General features: G+C 49.0%; 1 protein-coding gene across 2 annotated transcripts; it reads right to left on the bottom strand.

Annotated features, from left to right (window-relative positions):
* Nucleotides 1–6,270: 6,270 nt before the first annotated feature.
* LOC118849493 (pyridoxal phosphatase) lies at nucleotides 6,271–18,533 on the bottom strand. Of its 2 annotated transcripts, XR_005010433.1 has the most exons (3): nucleotides 17,953–18,533; nucleotides 7,715–8,868; nucleotides 6,271–6,482 (listed from the first exon to the last, which is right to left on the bottom strand). XR_005010433.1 is itself a non-coding variant. In XM_036758361.1 (2 exons), exons 1-2 carry the CDS (start codon nucleotides 18,503–18,505, stop codon nucleotides 8,552–8,554), a joined length of 870 nt encoding a protein of 289 aa, XP_036614256.1. In that variant the 5' UTR covers nucleotides 18,506–18,533; the 3' UTR covers nucleotides 7,709–8,551. The 2 variants fall into 2 exon arrangements, 1 of the variants encoding a protein (XP_036614256.1); XM_036758361.1 differs by lacking the exon at nucleotides 6,271–6,482 and having other exon boundaries at nucleotides 7,709–8,868.
* Between the last annotated feature and the right edge of the window lie 1,604 nt (nucleotides 18,534–20,137).

The raw sequence follows: 20,137 nt of genomic DNA, 5'->3' as shown, positions 1-20,137 counted from the left end.
ACCCTACTTCCCCTCCCCCGACCCGCCCTCTCGCACTTTTCGCCAATCGAGAGCCACAAAAAAGGAAGGGGTCTGTCTCAGGGGCGGAACCGATCAGAATTTTTGAAGTCTTTCTTGGAGGGGTAGCCAATCAAGCTTGGAGGGTGACACCCCCTTTGGCCACACCCCATCCACATGAAGCTCCGCCCTTTTCTAGCCTTTCCCCCCCACATCCAAACCCCAAAAAGCTGTACTTTGGAGGAAGGGGGTGGAGGAGAGTGGTGGGGAGATTGAGGGAGGAATGGAAAAATAGTTTTAGAATGAACTGGAATCTGATATTGGCGAGAAGGGGCTGGAGGCCAGCTGGAAGGAAGGCCATGCTCTGATTTGGGTGAGTCAGCCCCTTGGCCTCCAAAGAGCCCAGTCCCAATCAGAGCGTGGCAAAGCGTGGAAGGACCTAAGAAACCATCTGGTTTCTTAACAAATGGGGAAATTGAGACCGTGGGGTCACTCTGGCAGTGAGGAGCTGAGCCTCTGAACCCAAGTCCAGGGCTCTTTCCACCATATTACACGGTTTAACATCCATGTTTTACAAATAGGGAAACTGAGATGCTGAGATGAGAGTGACTTACCCAAGGTCACAGGTTACTGACTTTAAGGTGGTTCATTGAAGAATGAGGAGGGTGAGAGAAGGGAAGGGAATCAGCTTAGTCTCCAGTGGGGATGAGGGATCAATGAGTCTCTCCAATGTCTTTGGACATCTCCCCTGGGATTGGGGAGGGGGATGTCTCCCTCCTTATTGAACCCCTGTGGAGGTCCCCAGGTCCCACCCTATCTGGGGATTGTCCTCCCTCCCCCACAACAAATGACTTCAGTCAGCAACCTCTGCTTTTAATTATAACCAGAAGACTGGCAAGGTGCCCGAGACTGAGCCTGTGGTTTTCTGGCCTGCTGTTGGAAAGCACTCTCTGCTCTGCCTGTATCACGAGGTTGGAGGGAGGCAGACTGAGGTTCCTCAGAAAGCTCCACCATGCCAGCTCAAGGAAGGGAGTGGCAGGGACCCCACTGGGGCCCCCTGGGGAAGCCAGAGAACAGGGACCCAGGCTAGGAGCCCCAGAGAAGTCTGTGAAACACCCTCTCTTTAGACACTCACAGAAAAGAAGCAATCGCCTCCCCATCTTCCCCACTCTTTCACCCAGGCCTCCTGTTCCTCTTGTGAAGGGAACCTGAAGGCCAAGACCTACATCTGTAAGTCTCTTCAATTCTGATCCTCAGTTTGCTCATCTGTAAATTGGGATACTAATAGAATTAAAAGTAGGGCATCATAGTGGATAGAGATCCACTACCTCAAAGTCAAGGAGACCTGGGTTCAAATCCTACCTCCCAAGCCACCTAACTTCTCAGGGCTTGAGGTCACTCTCTCTAAGATAGGGTATTTAACCTGCAGTTCACAGGGGTCCAGGGATAGGTTACAAGGGATTTGTGAACTTGGAGAGGAAAAAAGAAATGGCATCTTTATTTTCACTGAACTTTAACTGAAATGTACCATTTCCTTCTACTATTAAAACAAACAAACACATTTTTTTAAGAAGGGCTTCACCAGACTGTCCAGGGGGTCTGTGACACAAATCAGTCTAACTACCTCTGCTCTAAGACTGTGTAGACTTGGATGGGGAGGGAGGGAGTTTGCTCACCTGGAAGTTCCCACTACATACCGTGTCATCAGAGACCGGGGCCCTGTCCCTATGCCCTAACAGAATCATCAAATCTCCACTTGAAAGGGACCTCATACATCTATTGAAATAAAATCTTCCTCTGAAATATTCCCTTCAGAGGTTGTCTAGGATCCTTTTGAAGACTTCCAACAATGGGAAACTCACTCCCTATAGTACCTACTAGTTCCACTTCTGGATATCTCCCATGGTTGGATTGAATGGACAGGTCCCTCTGCACCTTTCCCCAATGCCTCCTGGTTCTGCCTGTCAGGCTGAGCAGGATCAGGCTCAATCCTCTCCTGTAGGTCAGCCCCTCTGTACCTGCAGGCAAGGCTCAGGTACCCAAGCACAACACCTCTAACTGTTCCTTCTTCCATCTATCTCAAGGGTAAGAGAAGGACTCCACAAATCTTGGAGAGGTTGGAGAAAGAAAAACCATGATCTCCAGGCAGAGGGAGCTTCCAGCAGTGAGTGGGGCAGAACAGACACAGCTCCCTCCTCCCAAGCCCCCCACCAGCCCCAAGTGCCTCACATCCTGAGCCTGATTCCAGCCCCTTCATCTCCCTGGCAAAGTCGAGCCCCCTTTTAGGGCCCCTTACTCCCCCCACCCAAGGATGCTGGAAGGAGATGAAAGAGGGAGCAGGGCTGGACTCCAACTGCAGACCCCTCTGGTTGTGGGTGTGGTCTCCCTCCCCCCCCAAAGACCACATTGCTATTGGGGAGATTGGGAGGGGGTGGTAGAAGGCTTTATTTTTCCCTCACTCGGGACTTCAGGAAACCTTAATTGTAGGGAAGAGAGGGTGAGGCCATATGTGCAGCAGCTGGGGCCCAGCCTAGCCTCATAGATGTCATTTTCCACCTAGAGGGGCTAGGGATGAATTGGCAGCTTTGAACACACACACACACACACACACACACACACACACACACACACACACACACACACACCCTTTTTAAGAGCCCACTTTCCACTATAACATCGTGTGCTAAACATCTGTATTTTACATAGTGGTAACCTGAGTCCTAGGGAGGCTTCTCCCTCTCCCAGCAGTGTCTAAACTGGCAGTGACTCCGTCTGCTCCTGAAGTCCTTTGCTGGATCTCCCCAGCCATAGAAGGCTGCTTTCCATAGGATCACAGGATTCAGGTCTGGCTGGGATCAGAAAATTGGGACTGGAGAGGACCTTCCAGGTCCAGTTGGCCCACTTCCACCATCTCCCGGTGCTGCACTGCCAGGCGTGTGACCCATGGCTCACCTTCAAGCCCTATGTAGAGCTGAACCAAGGTGGTCACTAACGGTCATTATGAAGGTGGAGAACATGCCTTCTCTTGACCCCAAGAGGGTTTTCATTCAAATCATTTAACCCAATCTTGGTTTAAAACAACAATGATGAAAGAGAGCTCAACAGAGTGGGTGCTAAGGACAGCACTGTCCAAAATATGGCCTGAGGCCCACAGTGCAATTTTATTCGGTGCGCCTGTGTTTTAATTTTCACCAGTTAAAAAATAAAATAATTTACATGGAATGTGTATTAGATTTTTTAATTCCATCACTAATAAATAATTCTGCTGATGTTAATTTTCTTTGGTGTTGTTAAGCAGTATTATGGACAAACATATCACACGGAATTTTCAATTGATTTGTGGGATGTGTTCGGTCTGTATGAATGCGGACTAGTCAGCATGCACCTACCTTTATACTGTTGTGTGGTTGCTTTGTTGTTTTGTGTTTGCTTTCGCCCTTCGCCTGTCCTATTGATGCCTACTTTCTATTAGTGTACTGTATTTTTTTATTCTGGGTGTGGCCCTTAAATAATTATTTTAATGCAGCCCAAAGTAACCTAAGGCTGGACAGCCCTGGCTTAGGAGATTGTTGATTGGTCAAGTTCTGGGTCAGGTACATCTTCAACCTTAACCTTGGTTCCCTTCAGATAGGGCCTTCTCCAGTTAGAGAAGGAGGTGACTTAGAGTGCAGAGCCTTGAATCTGCTACTTCTGTCCATCTTCCTGGGTTATTATCCCCATTTTGTAGCAGAGGAAGCTGAGGTTCAGTGTGGGTATATGGCACCCCTGAGTCACGCAGCTAGCAGGGCAGTGCCAGGATTCTAACCCAGGTCTCTCCTACCTTCTTCTTCCTCGCAGGTGAGACAGGGCAGCCACAGGGGGTCTGGGAGATCACCCGCCCTCCTCTGGTTGATGGTCCTCCCCAGCCGGGGCTCTCTGACTGGTCCTAGTCATCCTTTCCCCCCAACAACTACCATATGCCCCTGAAGGAAGCATTGGGTGACTTGTCCTGGGTCTGCCCGGTCTGCCTAGGATGGCTGCTGGGGCCCCTATGAGGCTGAATTTCCCTTCAGGACTCAGTTTATTCAGACCTGAACTCTGGTGTCCCTGCCCACAGCCCCACCTTCACTTGGGGTTCTAGCTACCCCTCTGCCTCTCCCAAATCCATCCCTCTTCTTGACTCCAATCTTTCCATCTTTCATCTCTCCCTCTGTCTCTAATTTTTCCCAACTCTCTGTGTCCCTGTCTCTCATCTCTCTTTTGGAATGTGTTGCCCAAAAAACTTCTCTCTTATTGCTCTCTTTCCCTCTCTCTCATCTCTCCTTTTCCTTCCTCTCCTTTACTTTTCTTCATCTCTTCCTTTACACTTCATCTCTCTCTATTCCTCTTTCCCACGTGAAGGGCATTTCTCCACTCAGTGAAAGAGTTTAAACTAGGTGTTTAAGATTCTGGGATTCTCTTTCTCCCTGCCTCTTCTCTCTCTTCTATTATTCATCTCTTCCATCCTCTCATCTCTCCCTTCATCTTTCCTTCTCCATTATTCATCTCTTCCATTCCCTTTCATTTCTCCCTGTCTTTCCTCTCGTGTTCTCTGTTTTTGTCTCGCTCTTCCTGTCCTTATTCCTCCCCCTTCTTTTTTCTTTCACCTGAACTTTCGCCAACCTCCCATTACCTCTCTCCTTTCATCATTTTCCCTCCCTATTCTTGTTTCTCGTTTGGAGGATATTTCTTCATCGAGTACAGAAGGCTGAACTAGATATTTAAAATTCAGAGATTCTTCTTCTTCCTGTCTCTTCTCTCTCCTCCATTATTCATCTCTTCCATCCTCTCACCTCTCCCTTCATCTTTCCTTCTCCATTATTCATCACTTTCACTTCCCTTCATCTTTCATCTCTCCCTATCTTGTCCCTCACCCACTCTCTGTTTCCCATCTCCTTACCTCTCCATCTCTCTTATTTCTCTTTCTGGCTCATCTCTTCTACCCATTTTCTCCTCTCTCTCACTCCTCTTTTCTCATTCTCTCCGTATAACAGGCCATATGGCACAGTGGAAAGAATGCTGTCTTTGAAGTCAGGAGATCTGGGTGAAAAACTTGACTGACAGTGTATCGATGTGACCTTAGATAGTTCATTCCATTTCCTAGGACCTCAGTTTCCACATTGGTAAAACAAGAGGGTTGGTTGAGTTCTAGAACTATAAACCTGTAAGCTCCCAAAACCATCCTGCTTCTCCTTTTGCCTCTTCCTGTCTCATCTTTCCCACTCTCTTCTCTTGCTATAAAGAGGGTTCCTTCAGGGGTGGGGGTGGGGGCTGGTTGGGCCAGATGACCTTTGAGAGTCTGAGCTTTTGTGTCTCTCTAGGGCCAGCAAAGGATTGAGGTTATGTGCAGGCCAGAATTCCTCCACCTCCACACATGCTGGATTTTGGCTGCTACTCCTTGTGGGTTGAGCTCAATTTCTTCCAAATGAAATTCCAGTCTCTCCCAGCCTCCAACAACCCTGAACTAACTACTCCTCTACCCCCAACACACACCTTATATGTTAGTTCTAGCTTCATTCTTGGGCACCAACATCTCCCTGTTTGAAGGTGAAAGACCTTCTCAGGTAGCCTTAGACCAATCTGGGTCCATCCACTCATTCCCTACTTCCCCAGGGGAACGTCAACTGCCACTGGGCCTTCCCTTTTGGGGACAGGGAGGCAGAAGACGATAGTCACAGTGAGATTTTTAGGACAAAAATGACCTAAAAGAGGCTCCAAAGGCATTGATCTTGAGGTCCCAGAATTGTAGGATCTCCAAACAGGTTGGGAATTCAGACCATTCCATTCAATCTGTATTCGAGCAGGAGTCTCCTCTATAGCACTCCCTATAGAAAAATCAATCAGTCTCTACCTGGATTGATCCCATAACAGAGAGCTTGATGCTTCCCAAGGTAGCCTATTTCACCTTTGGAAACCTTTGATTTTCACAAAGTTCCTCCTCACATCTAGCTGAAATATGCCTGTTTGTGAGTATGGTGAGTACAGCAGAAAAGTTGGAGGGATCTCACCTCCAAACCTGATTCTGGGTCAACTGTGGTGACTCAGGACTGGAGTCTGGGATCCTGGAGTGGTTAAGACTGGCAGATCTCTTGAGCCATCCTTGGGAATTCTGAGCAGCAGTGGGCTAAGCCAATCAAGTGTCTGAGCTAAGATAATACCAATATGGTGAGCCACCAGGCTCCCTAGGAAATGGAGATCAAAGATTCCATGCTGATCAGAGAGGGACCAGGTCCATAATTAACACCTGCACTTCCAGCCTGGGTGAGATAGGGGAACCCAATCTTAAAGCAAAATCAAGTAACAATTACTGTCTCCTCAACTTGAGTCTTCTGTAATCTTGGACAAATAATTCAACTTCTTAATTGTGAAATGATTGAGTCAAATGGTTCCTTCCAGCTCCGAGACTATGTTTGATCCAATGGTCCTCCAATGCCACCCTCTGCCCCAAATGCTCTTCATTCTGACCCCTAGAGGCAAGAAGAACAAAACAAATTTTTGGAAACATGAGGTTATTATTACTTCTTTTGTCCCAGGTCTAAGTCTCAGATAAACAGCTTCCTCCTTCCATCCTTTGGGGGCACTAGTCCAAACACCTTCAGTCTCCCAGCCTACTTCCCCTAGATGGTACGGCAGCTGCTTGAGTGTCGCATTTGGAGGAAGAGGCCAGGAGCTCAAATCCTGCCCTTGCTGCTTCAACCTTCCACAAGCCTGTACTCAACTCACGCTCTCATTCTCATCTGTAAAATGAGGAGCTTGCACTAGGTGACTTTTATGATTTCTTCTAGCCATAAATCAAACCTGTCTTCTCCAGGAAACCCTCCCTGGACTACCGGGATCCCTTCTACCACAGGTTGACCCTACGGTAGTAACCATGGAGATCATGGTTTTTGGGCCAATTCCTATGGTGTCCTTAGCACGAATGGCCTTGTGCTCTGAGCACCCCTTCCTGAGGGCCATCAGGATACCACCCCTCCAGCTCCCTTCCAACCCTTGCTAATAAATCCTTCCTCCAGGAAGCTCTCATAGCTATTTCCACATTTATTAAGTGCCAGTCATATACAGAGCATTGGAGAGACAGGCAAAGTTAACAGTCTGCATTTTTCTCACCCACTGGCACTGCCCACAACACACTAAGAATCCATATCCAGAATTTCTCTAGGACTTGGATCCTTGGTGAGGGAGCAAGGATTATCTTTCCTTATGCCCAACAGGAATTCGGGGATCCATAGGAGAGACTCTGTAAGTGCTTACAGATTGATTTTCCAGCATTTGGCGGGGAATGGAGTGGACCAGACACTGGCCAGCCCAGTACGGGCAGGACAGCTCTGAGGAAAGCCTTACACCCCCAATACTCCATAGCCAGATACACACAAATTCCAGGGCTTAATTTATTCAGTTCCAAGTTCTTGGAGAAGAGGGGATTTGGGTACATTTAAAGGGGTCGTCGTGACCCCTCCTGGAACATCCTAACACCTTAATAAATAAATTGGTAAATAAATACTGGGGCAGGGGGACAAGCACATCAACAGTCCCAGGGAAAGAGATCGAGGGTCCTATTGTGTCCATCACAGCACTTGGGGAGCAGGGCCCTCTTTCCACCTAAATCTGGGCAAGAGCCACATAGCCCATCCAGTTGGCACTCAGGGCACAACCCCGGCGCCCCCCCCCCCCCCCCCCCCCGCCATTGGCCCACTACAACCTGGAACTTCAATGGATTCCAGGCTTCTGATTGGTCACTTAGGAGACAGGACTCAATGACTCACACTTGATGCTCCAGAACTTTGAACCAGGCTGATCGGCTCAGTTTGATACAAGAGCCTAAGCTCGACCCAGTGGAGGGTAAGTGTGTATGGGAGAAGGAAAGCCTCTGAACCAGGCAGAACAAGGGGTTTGGGGAATTAATGGCACAGAGTGTTCCAAGAAAGGGCCCCTTAAGATCATAGATTCAGAGCTGGAAGGGGGCTCAGAGGTCATTTAGTCTAACACCCTCATTTTTATGGAGAAGGAAAGTGAGGCACCCTGTGCCCCCAGAGTCATAGCTCCTGGGTCTAGAAAAGAGAAAGTCGGGAGAAAAAAGTTAAGGCAGCATCAACCAAGTCAGAGCTGAAAGGAGGAGGAAATGGGGGCTGATCAGAGGGGGGAGGGGATGCTGCCATTAGGGAAATGGCACCTAGGAGAGGGATGCAGGAGGTAATGAGGGGAGAGGACACCTAGCCCAAGCTAAAGGGAGAAGAGACAAGTAGGTCCCTTGGGGAGCTGAGAGGCAGGTCCTGACCTGCTGATCCCAGAAGATGGAGAATCAGAGTGTTTGTGTGTGTGTTTGCATGTGTGTGTGTATGTGTGTGTGTGTGTGTGTGTGTGTGTGTGTGTGTGTGTGTGTGCTGGGGTTGGGGAGAGGGAAATATCCAAACTGGACCAGGAAATGGAGACTGGGGAAGAGGTCCTCTCATGACTACAGTGTAAGAGACCAGGAGAGAAGAAATGAGAATAAGATGACAGCCTGTCCTCTTGGCTGCCTGCATCTGATCAGGCTGCCTCAGTCCTCCAGACCTGCTATCAAGTCTGCAATACTGTCCACGTAGTAGTGAGGCACCAGGTCAAGCTGGCCTGCAGACAAGTAGGCCTGGGCCTGATCCAGCCTGGAGACTCCAGTGAGGGTGAGCACGGTGGTCAGGCCACAGCGGTGACCAAAGAGGATGTCCGTCTCCAGGCGGTCACCCACCATTAGGGTGTGAGCTGGGTCCACACCAAAGTGCTCTGTGATACACTCAAACATGTAGGTGCTGGGTTTGCCCACCACTACGGCCTGGCGTCCTGATGCCGTCTCCACTGCTGCTGTCAGGCTCCCAGTCCCTGTAGAGTGAAGGGAAAAGATGGATGCTAAGCCTGGGAGGGAACAGGAGAAATGGAAGCCTGGACACCCCCTTCCCAGTTCTGATTCCTTATCACGTCAGACACCCCATCTTAGATTTATCATGGAGATGCCCCATGGCCTCCTGACCTGACAGGGCCCCTGAAGACCTGGTTAGAGCTCCACCTTGGACAGCTTACAGAGCTCCAGGCACCTCTCCTGGGTCACAGTGGTGTAAACCTGCATTGGTGAACCTGGCTCTCATTTGGCAACTCGTAGGTGCCGTCCCTGTTCCTAATACATTCCTGAGAGGCTGTGTGGTGCAATGGACAGAGATGTGGGCTCACTTCAGCTCTCTGATCATGGCACTGTGATCCTCTGGTAAGTCAACGGCCCCTCGGTGCCCCCAGGCAACTCTATTAGTAAAAGGAGGAAGGGTGCACCTTTGCACAATTGAATATTATGTGTATTCCTTTTTGCCCCCAGACCATGGGCTCCAGGAGTGTTACCTAAAGTTTCTCTCCAGCTAGAGGCAGTGTGGTGAGCCAGTGGGACCTGGGTTCAAACCCCACGCCACACTTACAGGCCAAATGACCCCTGAGCAAGTTACTGAACCTGTGTGTCCTCCTGGCAGGGAAATTGCTGACCCACATTGGTAGAGGGAGGGGTTTTCTCATTCTGGAATTGCCCAGCTCAAAATCACACATCCAGTCCCTTTTCCAGGGCTGGCTCTGCTGAGGGAAAGTGAGTAAATGTGCACTGAGCACATCTCATGACCTAAGGCCATCACCTGACCCAACAAACCAAGCTCAGAGAGGTACTAAGGCCTGCCTTCATCCCCACAGCCAGTTCCCTGCACAGGCTGCCCTGGAACCCAGCTTTCATCTTTGAACCTCCAGGCACCTGAAGGCTCTTTCCACCCAGGCCTGGGGGCTCCCTCTCATTGCTCTCTCTGACACTGGGCCTGGCCTGGAGTGACTGATCATCCCCCTTTTGCTGTGGGGAGAGTGGATGGGGTGAGGAGGACCACAGCTGCCAACAGGACCAGAGTTGATCACTCTTATGGCCAAGTCCAGATACACTTCCTTGCACTGGCCACATTCCAGGGAGGGGAAGAAGAGGCTTTCTCAGGGTTTAGAGAAGCCCTTTTAGAATTTTCTCTGCAAAGAGATGAGAAAATGTTCCTTTCTCCCCAGCAGTGATGGAGGCGGGGGAAGGGAGATATGGGTGTGGAAAATTGCATCCACACTCAGTGAGACTTAATTGTAGCTGCTTCTCTCTTCTCTGTTGTCATAAGGGATGGCTTTGGGAGTTGGGAGGTTTAGATCTGGACACTGATACAAAAACAGCAAAAGACTGAAGGAAAGGGAAACTTGTACTCTCTGGGCAGCAGCTCCGATGGCTGGACCGATTTCAGCTAAAAGCTGGATATGGAGGGGGTGGGCAGGGAGAGGGCTGTGGCACTTACAATGTGAGGTCCTGGGTTGTTCCAATCTCTCTGGGCCTCAGCATCCTCCCTCTGTAAAACGAGGCCGCTGAACTGGATAGGATCTGAGGTCCCTTTCAACACTAGATGTAGGATGCTCAGTTCCCAGTGCCCCTCTCTGGCCAGCCTGCTGGGCTACAAGACTCCATTGTCTCCCCACAAGGCTTCTCTTCCCTGCTTTAAAGTGTGGGCCCACCAGAAGGAAAAGTGCTAACAACTTCCTCTAATACAGTCAAGTATTTCTGTTACCAGGAGACCGGGGCAAAAAGCATACAATTAGAACTTATTTCTGCCTGAATCTCAGTTTCTTTAATTGTCAAATGGAGAATAATGCTGGTCCTGTCTCCTTCTTGGTGAGACTGAGAAGCTCAAATGATTAACTAGATATGAAAGGAGAGCTCAGAACACAATGGATGCTTCCAGGGAACTACCTGCCCTACTGAGAGTATGTTTGAATTGATGCCTGAAGTGTGAATACTCTGCCTCTTCGCCCTCCCTCCCTTTCACTGCAGTAACACAGGCTCAACCTAGAACAGGGCCTAGGTTCCTAAAATGAGTGATTCACAAGTTTCTTTCCTCATGCTACAGAGGAGACAAAGCCTACTCTGTAAACACTTGGTCTTGTATGTCTGACATCTCTATCCCACCATCCAGCTGACTCAACGAGATATCATAAAGGCCCAGAGGCCAGCACATGGTCCAGGCCTCAGCAGAGCCTCATGGCCAATTGGATGCCTCATTCGTTAATTATAAATAGATACACAGACATGCATAGATAAAAACATAGATATGCATATATATCCCAATTACGTGTAGAAATATTTTACATTCATTTTTTTAAATTCCGAATTCCAAATTCTCTGTCTCAGTTCATTTACTCTTTGATGTAGATCATATTTTTAAAAGTCTGCAGTTTCTTGAGACCCACAGAACCACTGCACATGAGAGCTGGAAGAAACCTTAGATTGTACCCAATCCCCTCATTCTGCAGATCAAAGATCTGGAGAGACCAGAGTTGGGAGTGATGAAAGACCTGAAGCCCAGAGATAGGAAGAAGCCTTAGACCCAGAAACAAAAAGGGAGCTTGGCTGAGACCTGGAGGGTCCTGAAGCCTAAAGTAGTGTGATCACATGAAACTCTAACCAATAGCCAACCTCAAATCTGTCCTTTGAGAGCTAAAGCCTGTTTTGTTTTATGTCTTTACTAACACCTGGTTGCTTTCTCTGTCAGTTAAGGTCTACAATGCTACAGCCTTCTCTTCCTTCTACCCCCTAGGTAATCCCGGGTCCTTCAAAGGCCTTAAGGTCCAGGGCAGAGGAGAGATGATGAAGGTGGGCCAACATCAGTACCAGGTTCTAAGCCATCTCCTCCATTCCTGCCTATCTTGGTTATGGTATTCATTCATAAAGTACTTATTTACCCTTGTGGATGGACTAGGTGGCAGACAGGTGGTACAGTGGATACAGTGCCAGGCCTGGAGTCAGGAAGACCTGAGTTCAAATCTAGTTTCAGTTACTTACTAGCTGTGTGACCCTGGGCAAGTCAGTTAGCCCTGTTTGCCTCAGTTTCCTCATCTGTAAAATGAGCCGGAGAAGGAGATGGCAAACCACTCTAGTATCTCTGCCAAGAAAACCCCAGATGGGGTTATAGAGAGTCAGACACAACTGAAGTAACTGAACGACAACAAAGATAGGTCATACACTGTGCCAGGCATGGGGCAGGGTGGGGGGGGGGAAGTACAAAAAGTACAGCTGTTGACCTCAATAAAATGATATTCCACTGGAGGAAAACATGTATGTACAATATGTGCACACAGTGAGTGGGAGGGGGAGGCATCAGTGGGATCAGGAAAGGCCTCCTGGAGGTGGTATTTGGGCTGAGCTCTGAAGGAGGCCAGAGATTCTAAGAGGTTATGGTGAATAGGCAGGGCATTCCAAACACAGGGGAGAACCTATGGACAGGGAAAATGAAATGTGATGAATTAGAAATAGCAATTAGAAAGAAAGAATGGGGATTATCACTTCTGGACTTCAAACTATTATGAAGCAACAGCCACCAAAACCAACTGGTGTCAGTAAATAGATAGATAGAAAGATGGGTGGAAAAAACCAGAAAAATGGAAAAGACTAAACAAGGAAGATTTAGAACATGGAACACAATGGTTCAGGGTTTGATAAAGCAGAAAACAAGTTACTTAGGAAAGAATTCCCTAATGGATAAAAACTGCTGGGAAAACTGGAAAGAAAACTGGCAAAAATTTGGCTTAGACCAACATCTTATACCATACTCCACAATTATGTTCTAAATTAATATGTGACTACATACAATGGTAAGAGTTGTCCAGCAGATGCTGGACATTGAGTCCAACATCTTACTGTTACTTTCAAGGAAACTGAAGAAAAAAAAATGAAACTTCTGTGAAACTAATAATAAAGACTGAACTATAAAAAAATAAGAAGAAAAACATCATATACCTCTCATAGCTATAGGCAGAAGTATATTCTTAATCAAATGAGATAGATAACTTTGATTACATTAAACTGAAAAGCCACTGCACAGACACAATTAATGTACCTTGGATAAGAAAGGAAGTAGTAAATGGGAAAAGATCTTTATATTAAATTTTCCAGATAGCAGCTTCATATCCAAGATATACAACTAACATATTATAAAACAAAAAGCTATTCCCCAATAGTTAAGTTCTGAAAGGAATGAAGAAACAGCTCTTAATATTAATTACCATGAAAGCTATTAATAACCGTGTTAAAGAATGTGTCAAGTCACTAATAAGAAAAAAGCAAATCAAAACAGCCTTGGGCTTCACCCATCCAGCAAACTGGCAAAAATGACAAAAGATAGATTAATGTTGGAGGGATTGTGGGAAGATAGGCACATCAGTACATAGTTGGTGGAGTTGTTCAACCACTTTGGAAAACAATTTCAAATTAAGCAAATAAGGTGACTAAAAGGTCCATACGCTTTAACCCAGAGATTCAACTACTAGGTTTACACCCACGGATTTCACTGATAAGAAAATTTCTGTGTACACTAAAATATTTATACTAGTACTTTTTGTGGTAGCAAAGAATTGGAAACAAAGTAGATGATCGTTAACTGAGGAATAGTAAACAAATTGTGTAAATGAATGTAATGGAATATTACTGTACTATAGAACACAAGGAATGGGATGAACACAAAGAAGCCTGCGAAGATTTACATGACCCGATGCAGAATGAAGTCAGAAGAAACAAGAAAATGAAATAAATACTATGACTCCAATAATATAAATGGAAACAACCACCAAGACAAAATAATCCAAAGTGAATGTTTCAAAATTACAAATAACAGGCATGACTCCAAAGAAATAGAAGACATTTCCCTCAATTTCTTTGCAGAAGTGAGGTCCCCAGTTGTGAAACATTGCCTCTGTGTTAGACTCCTTCGATGTACTGATTTTTTTTTTTTTTTGCTATTTTTTTCCCCTCTTCTTTTTCTTTTAAAAAATATCATTCACTCTATGGCAGGGCTCCCTGGGAAGGGGAGAAATACTGGAAGCCATTTTGTAAAAAACATCAAAATTTATTATTACTTTTTTTGTAAATTGGTTGGTTAGTCGATTTGGCCAGAAAGCAAAGTACATGAAGGAGAGTAATGTAAGATAAAGCCAGATGATGAAGGGCTTTCTTTAGGAAGCAGGCAGAGGAGTTTGGATTTGCTCCTAGAGGCAACAGGGAGACAATGGAGCAGGGGAGTGATGAGGTCCGATCAACAGCTTCGAGATAATGGTGTCGACAAACCCCTTTCTGGTCTGGTTTCCAGAAAGACTCCTCCCATCTCCACCAAACCCCTCCACTATCAGTCTGTCTCTTCCTTTATAATTCTCCCATGAAGCCTTCCTGAATGCCCTGAATGGGAAGTGAACCTCCTCAAATTTTCAAATTTTGTATTATGTATCAATACGTAAAGCTGTTTTTAATCAAACATTTAATTGAGAAGTCTTTATCAAAAAGGAAGCTATACAATAATGGCCAAGAATTGGCCCAGGAAAAGAGATGGGAAAAAATTCCCTTCTATCTTTTCTTTGCAGAAGTGGGGAGCTATGGGGGTTGAGCACAGTATACACTGTCACACTTGATTCATGTGTTATTCTTTGTTATAAGGGTCAGCACTTACTAGGTGTAGGATGAAGAATATAATCCTGAAATGATGGTGATCTAACAAAAGATACACACAGACTGGAAGGCAGGTCCCACGCTTCATCCCTCTATCCAACCTAGCCCATTCAGGATCTCTCCCCTTCTATCTCTTTGAGCTCCCAGTTTCCTTCAAAGCTTAGCTCCAGAGCCACCTCCTACAGGAGGGCCTTCCAGATCCCCCAGCTGCATCAGAAATTGCTATGGACCGAGTTTTCATATGTTTCCCTTCTGGCAAAATGAGGGCAGGGACAGCTTTGTTTGTATCTTGGGCCTGGCACAGGACCCAGATCACTAAGTGTTTGTTGAATGAATTATCAGCCAGCCGCACTGCTCTAGAACCTCAAGTCTGATTAGTATTTCTTCCCACCCAGCTATCCACCCTTGGCAATTCCTGTTGCCGGGTGTCAGATCTGCTCCTACCCCTTCCCTCATGGCTCCCCACCTCCAAGACACCTTTCCTCTCATTCCAGAATTCCGCTTCACTTAGTGGCAGGCACACATATTGGCTCCTGAGAAATGGGTAGGGGCAGGGGAGCCCTGAAGCCTTCCTTCATCTGAATGGCCTAGATAAACTGGATTTCTGTGGGCTTTTGTTTGTGGGGATCTCCAAGCTCTGCCAAGAAACTGGATGCTTCCCAATTTGTTCCCTGCTGGTTCTCCTTGGTCCTCCCCCAACCAGATACGAAGGACTTTCCCATTTCTAGGGTTACCAAGGGAATCCAGCCCAACTAGCAACCCCCTGGTATAAGTCTGACAATCTGGGCATTGACTGAACACTTTCAGGGATGGCAACCCCTCCAGAGGCAGGCTACCCCACTCTGGGATGACTTGAGCTGCTAGGCATTTTCTCTTTGTGCCCAAATCTGCCTGTTTACACTGATATCCATGGTTCTGCTTGGCCCCAGAGGGCAGGACCACAAGTGTTTCAAATTCTTGAAGACAAACATCATGTGCCCTTCACCCTAAGCCCTCTTCTCTAGACTCAATGTCCTGATTTCCTCCAACCCATCATATCCGGGCCTTTCATCACCCTGGGTCTCCAGCCTGACTCTCCTTCCAAAATGTGCCAAGGACTGAACAGCTCAGAAGTTATCTCGTCCCCTCCAGAGTTGGACAAAGGGTAGGATCCTCTCTGTACAAAGAGGACAGCTGGGGAAGAGGGAAAAGACATCATTGTCCTTGGAGGTCTCCAAGCAGAGGCTGGACAACCACTTGTCCGTTGGTTGTAGTGGGGATCCCTTTTCCAGTCTGGGTTGGATTAGAGATCCCTTCCAAATTCTGAGCTCTGATTTTCATGACACATCTTCTCTGAGCAGAATTTCTTTCTTCATTCTCTCCTATGGCTAATGTTAATTGTTCCTATCTTGGTCTTAGGGATCCATCAAAATGAAAACTCTTCATTCTGGAACCGATGACAGCCCCACTCTCATTCTCTGAATACCAGTCAGCGAATCCTAGTCAAGATTATTCTAGAATCTAATAGATTCCTTAGAAACTAATTCTTTCTCCTAAACTAGGATCAGAGAAGATGCTAATGAGAGCCCTGGGCTCTATCTCTGTTCTGCCACTAACCATGTGACCTCTCAGCCCCAGTTTCCCCAAATGTTTAAAAAAAGGTAATAAATCATTCCAGATCAATTCCCAAAGCTATGTGTTCATGCAAAAAAACATCACTGCCTATGATGGGCACTGTTCTATGCGAAGTGCTGTGATGGTAACTTAATAGTTCTAAATAGATACAAATCAAAGTGATCATGAGCATCTGACCTAAATTGATCTTGCCAAAGCAGAGAGTGTGGGGCAATGCCTTGGTATTAAAGTCAGCAGCTCTAACACTGTGCCCCTGGGGCAAGTGGCTTACCCTCTCTGTGCCCAATACATCATCTGCAAAAATGAGACTGACAACTGCAATCCTCTGGAATCACAGGGCAGTCCTGGGGAAGTGTTTTGTAAACCTTAGGGCGGTATAGAAACGAGAACTTTTGATGAAGGTCCAAGCCTTCCTGTTCACATTTCCCAGGGGCTGGTAGTCATTCCCACCTGCCCCAGGTCATCTTAGCTTCCCCACTGGGTTAGGCTGTGAATCTTGCAATCTTGTCCAGTGGATGCTGCCCCAGACACCATCCTGGGCCTGTGGAACCTAGGCACCCCCTCATCATTGAGATGTAGGGGGTTTCCTACTTCACTCCACATGTATGACTTCATGCAAAGCTTCACCAGCCTTTGGCCACAGGTGGCCTGACACCACCCCAGATCTACTCCATCTCACCAGAAACCTGTCTGAGTTGATCAGACAAGCACCTGAGGTAAGGCTTCTGCATTGCCCTCATCATAGAAGGGGTGCTGCTCTTGCCCTATTCCTTCCTGACCCAGCTTGGCCTCTATTACATGAGGTCCTGGACCAGAAATTTAACTCTGACCCCATGAACAGAAGGTGGAACCCACACTCTCCAAGGCAGCCTCTCTACAACTTTCTCACCAGTAGATCTAGAAAAAGCATCAAAATTGCCCCAGGGCCCCAGCAACCCAACAGCAAGTGCAACTGCCCTCTTCCTCCTCCCAGGTCCTAGACTCCATCCTCCCCATCCTAGGTTCCCCTCACCCTGGGATATGCAGTGCTCCAGCCAAGATTCTCTCCATCCCCAGTATCTACTATTCTCTCTATCCCCTTTCCCTCCCCAAAGACACCGTGCTAGCTTTTCTGCCTCTTCTCCCCTCTGCCAGAGAGCTTGCAACAAGAAGATGTACCATACCAGGGGACTAACTCGGCTGATTATGGAGCTCCACCTTCTCCAGGTGGGGCTCCGACCCCTCGGCCAGTAGTGACCCTTCACACCCCTAGGGTTCTGGGTTTCTCCCCATCAGAAGTCCATCTTCCCCTGCCCCTGGGAATCTCACAGCTGAAAAGGTACCATCCCAGCAGAGCTGAAGGACAATCCCTCCCGGGTTGAGCGCAGATTTTAGGCTAGTACTGCCCGGGGGGAAAAAGGGGGTCTTTGATTTCTCCCAATCCTAGATCCATCCTTCTTTCCCTCCAAGGATACGGCCCCCTGGAGAGGTTCCACCTCCTCCAAGGATCTCAGGGGCCCTCCTTCCCCGTCCCCTCACAAACTGAGAGCCCTGACCTTAGCCTGGCACCACCCTCTACCCCCTGACTCCCCTCCAGTCCAGGTCCATCCTTTCCTCTTTGCTAGGAATCTTGCAGCTGGGGAGGTACCACTCCCACCCCCCATGACTCTACAGAATCCTGGACCCCCTCACTCCCCCAAGCTGAGCCCTGAACATCCCGGCACCACCCCCAGCCCCCGGCCCCCCACTCCCTTCCCTCTCCTGGTGCTCCTGAAGCTGCGGCTGGCCCCCCGGATTCCGAGCTCAGTCCATCCCTCCCAGCCCCCGGTCCTCACCGGGGGTGGTGCGGCCGTCGGTGAGTGGGTGCCATGGGTCCACGTCGGTGGCCACCAGGAGGCAGTCGGGGTCGCGCAGGTGGGCGCAGGCCTCGCTCAGTTTGGCGAAGGTGAAATGCTCGTCGTAGCCCACGAGCACTGCGCGCACAGGCCCCGGCTCGTCGCCGGCCAGGCGTAGCCCCGCCGCCCGCAGCTCGCCCCGCAGCCCGTCGCCGCCCAGCACGAAGACGGCACCCGGCGGGCAGGGCTGCGGCAGGCGCTGGCGCAGCAGGCGCGCCGCGCACAGCGCCGAGCTAAACAGCTGCTCGGCCGCCACGCCGCGGAAGCCGAGGCGCGCGAAGCGACCGGCCAGCTCCGCCACCGAGCGCCTGCTGTTGTTGCTCACGAAGAGCGCCGCCTTGCCGCCGCGGCCCAGCCGCTCCAGCAGCTCGGGCGCGCCCGGCACGGCGCGCTCGCCGTTCCAAAGCACCCCGTCGCAGTCGAACAGCACGCCCTGGGTGCGGGCCAGCAGCTCCCGCAGGGCGCCGCCGCCCAGCCGCTCGCAGGCCGCCATACAGCCGCCCGGCCCAGCCCAGGACAGCCACCAGGCTTTCTCCCGCGGGAATGACGTCACCACTGCCGCCCAACGACCCCGCCCAATGCCCCGCAGCCAATGGGCGCCAAGCATTTTGGGGGGCGGGGCCTGGAGCAAGGGGCGGTGGCCAATGGGAGGGACGGCCGGGAAACTTACAACAGGCTCAAAACAGTTGGCCAATGGGTGACGAGCTTCGCCTCCACACCAAGCCTCCACTAGAGTAGCCTCAGAGGGGGCAGAGAGGAACCAATCCACGCAGGGGGCTGAAAGAACCGACCAATGGGAGAAGAGTAACTCCTCCACCCCCGCAGGCTCCAGAAAGGAGACATTCCGGCCTTGATGCAGAAAGAGGCCAATGGGTGCTGAGTGTCAAAAAGGGGTGGGCACACGGCTCGAAGTGACAGTTAAAAGGCGAACAAAGATGCGAACTAGGAGAGGAAAGAGAGCAATTGGGTGGAGCCATCTCCGGTACAAAAAGGGCCAACGGGCTGAGAGATGCATTTCTCCGACAACTAGATCCTGCGGGGAGGCGGGACCAAAGCCAAAATTGATGGTAGAACTGACCAATGGACGGGTGCAGTCCCGCCTCTTGGGGAGGGGCAGCGTCCTTAGTTTTGTTGTGGTAGCCCTGGGCGCTCCACAGCGTGAGGTCACGTCCAATGGATTGGGCGGGGCACCGCGACAGCTGAGTAAAGTGCAATATGGAGGCGGGCCAACTTGAATATTTGCAAAAAATCCGGCCAATCCGTGACTAGTTTCCTTTCTCCGGAGAAGGACCAATCAGAGCTAAGAAAGGGCCGACGACCGGGGAAACTTTAAGAGGTGAGGAGGCGGACAAGCTGCGGACCTGACCAATGGGCGCTTACAGCTTTCAGCTGCTCGTGGGCTTTTCCTTGAGGGCGGGTCTTAGTTGGGATTGACATCCAATATCACCTATTAAAATAGGTCGGGTTGGAAGGAGGAGCTGTCCAATAAATACCAGGAGGCGATAACTTGCGACAACGACATAGAAGGAGTGGATCGGCCGGATGCCGCGGCCAATCAGGAGCCAGGGAGAGGTAGTTGCTAGGCTAGGGTCAGGTTTTCCCGGGAAAATGCCTTTGGGTGGGCAGGGCTACGTGGCCGCCGCGGGAAGGGAGGGGTGGCACGTTCCTTTCTGCCCACTTGGCTCTTGGGACTGTGGGATGGAAGTCCAGCCATATGAGAGGGGCCTCTCCTTGAGGCGGGTTCCCTAGAAACTGGTTGGCTTTAAAACCGCTCCCCAGTGGGAATCCGGACCCTCTCCGAGTTGGGGGTGAGGGGAAGGGAATAAGAGCCTACTATGTGGCTGTCATTGTACAAAGAAACTGTATAGTTGTGTGTGCATGACATGCTGTGTACATATATACATTGTATAGATTTGTGAATACACATTGTATATATATTTGTGTTTATGTATACATTGTATATTTGTGTATGTACACAAAGGTAAGTTACACGTGTCTATATAGAATGTTACATACACACATACCTATCCACATAGACACACACATATAAGCCCTACGATAGAGGCAGCTAGGTGGCAACGGGGCAGTGTATACTAGCGCCAGTCCCGGGATCAGAAGACCTGAG

This window comes from Trichosurus vulpecula, chromosome 5, assembly GCF_011100635.1.
Source record: "Trichosurus vulpecula isolate mTriVul1 chromosome 5, mTriVul1.pri, whole genome shotgun sequence".
Taxonomy (NCBI): domain Eukaryota; kingdom Metazoa; phylum Chordata; class Mammalia; order Diprotodontia; family Phalangeridae; genus Trichosurus; species Trichosurus vulpecula.
The sequence above is the reverse complement of the archived record's forward strand: the minus strand, read 5'-3'. Positions and strand labels throughout refer to the sequence as shown.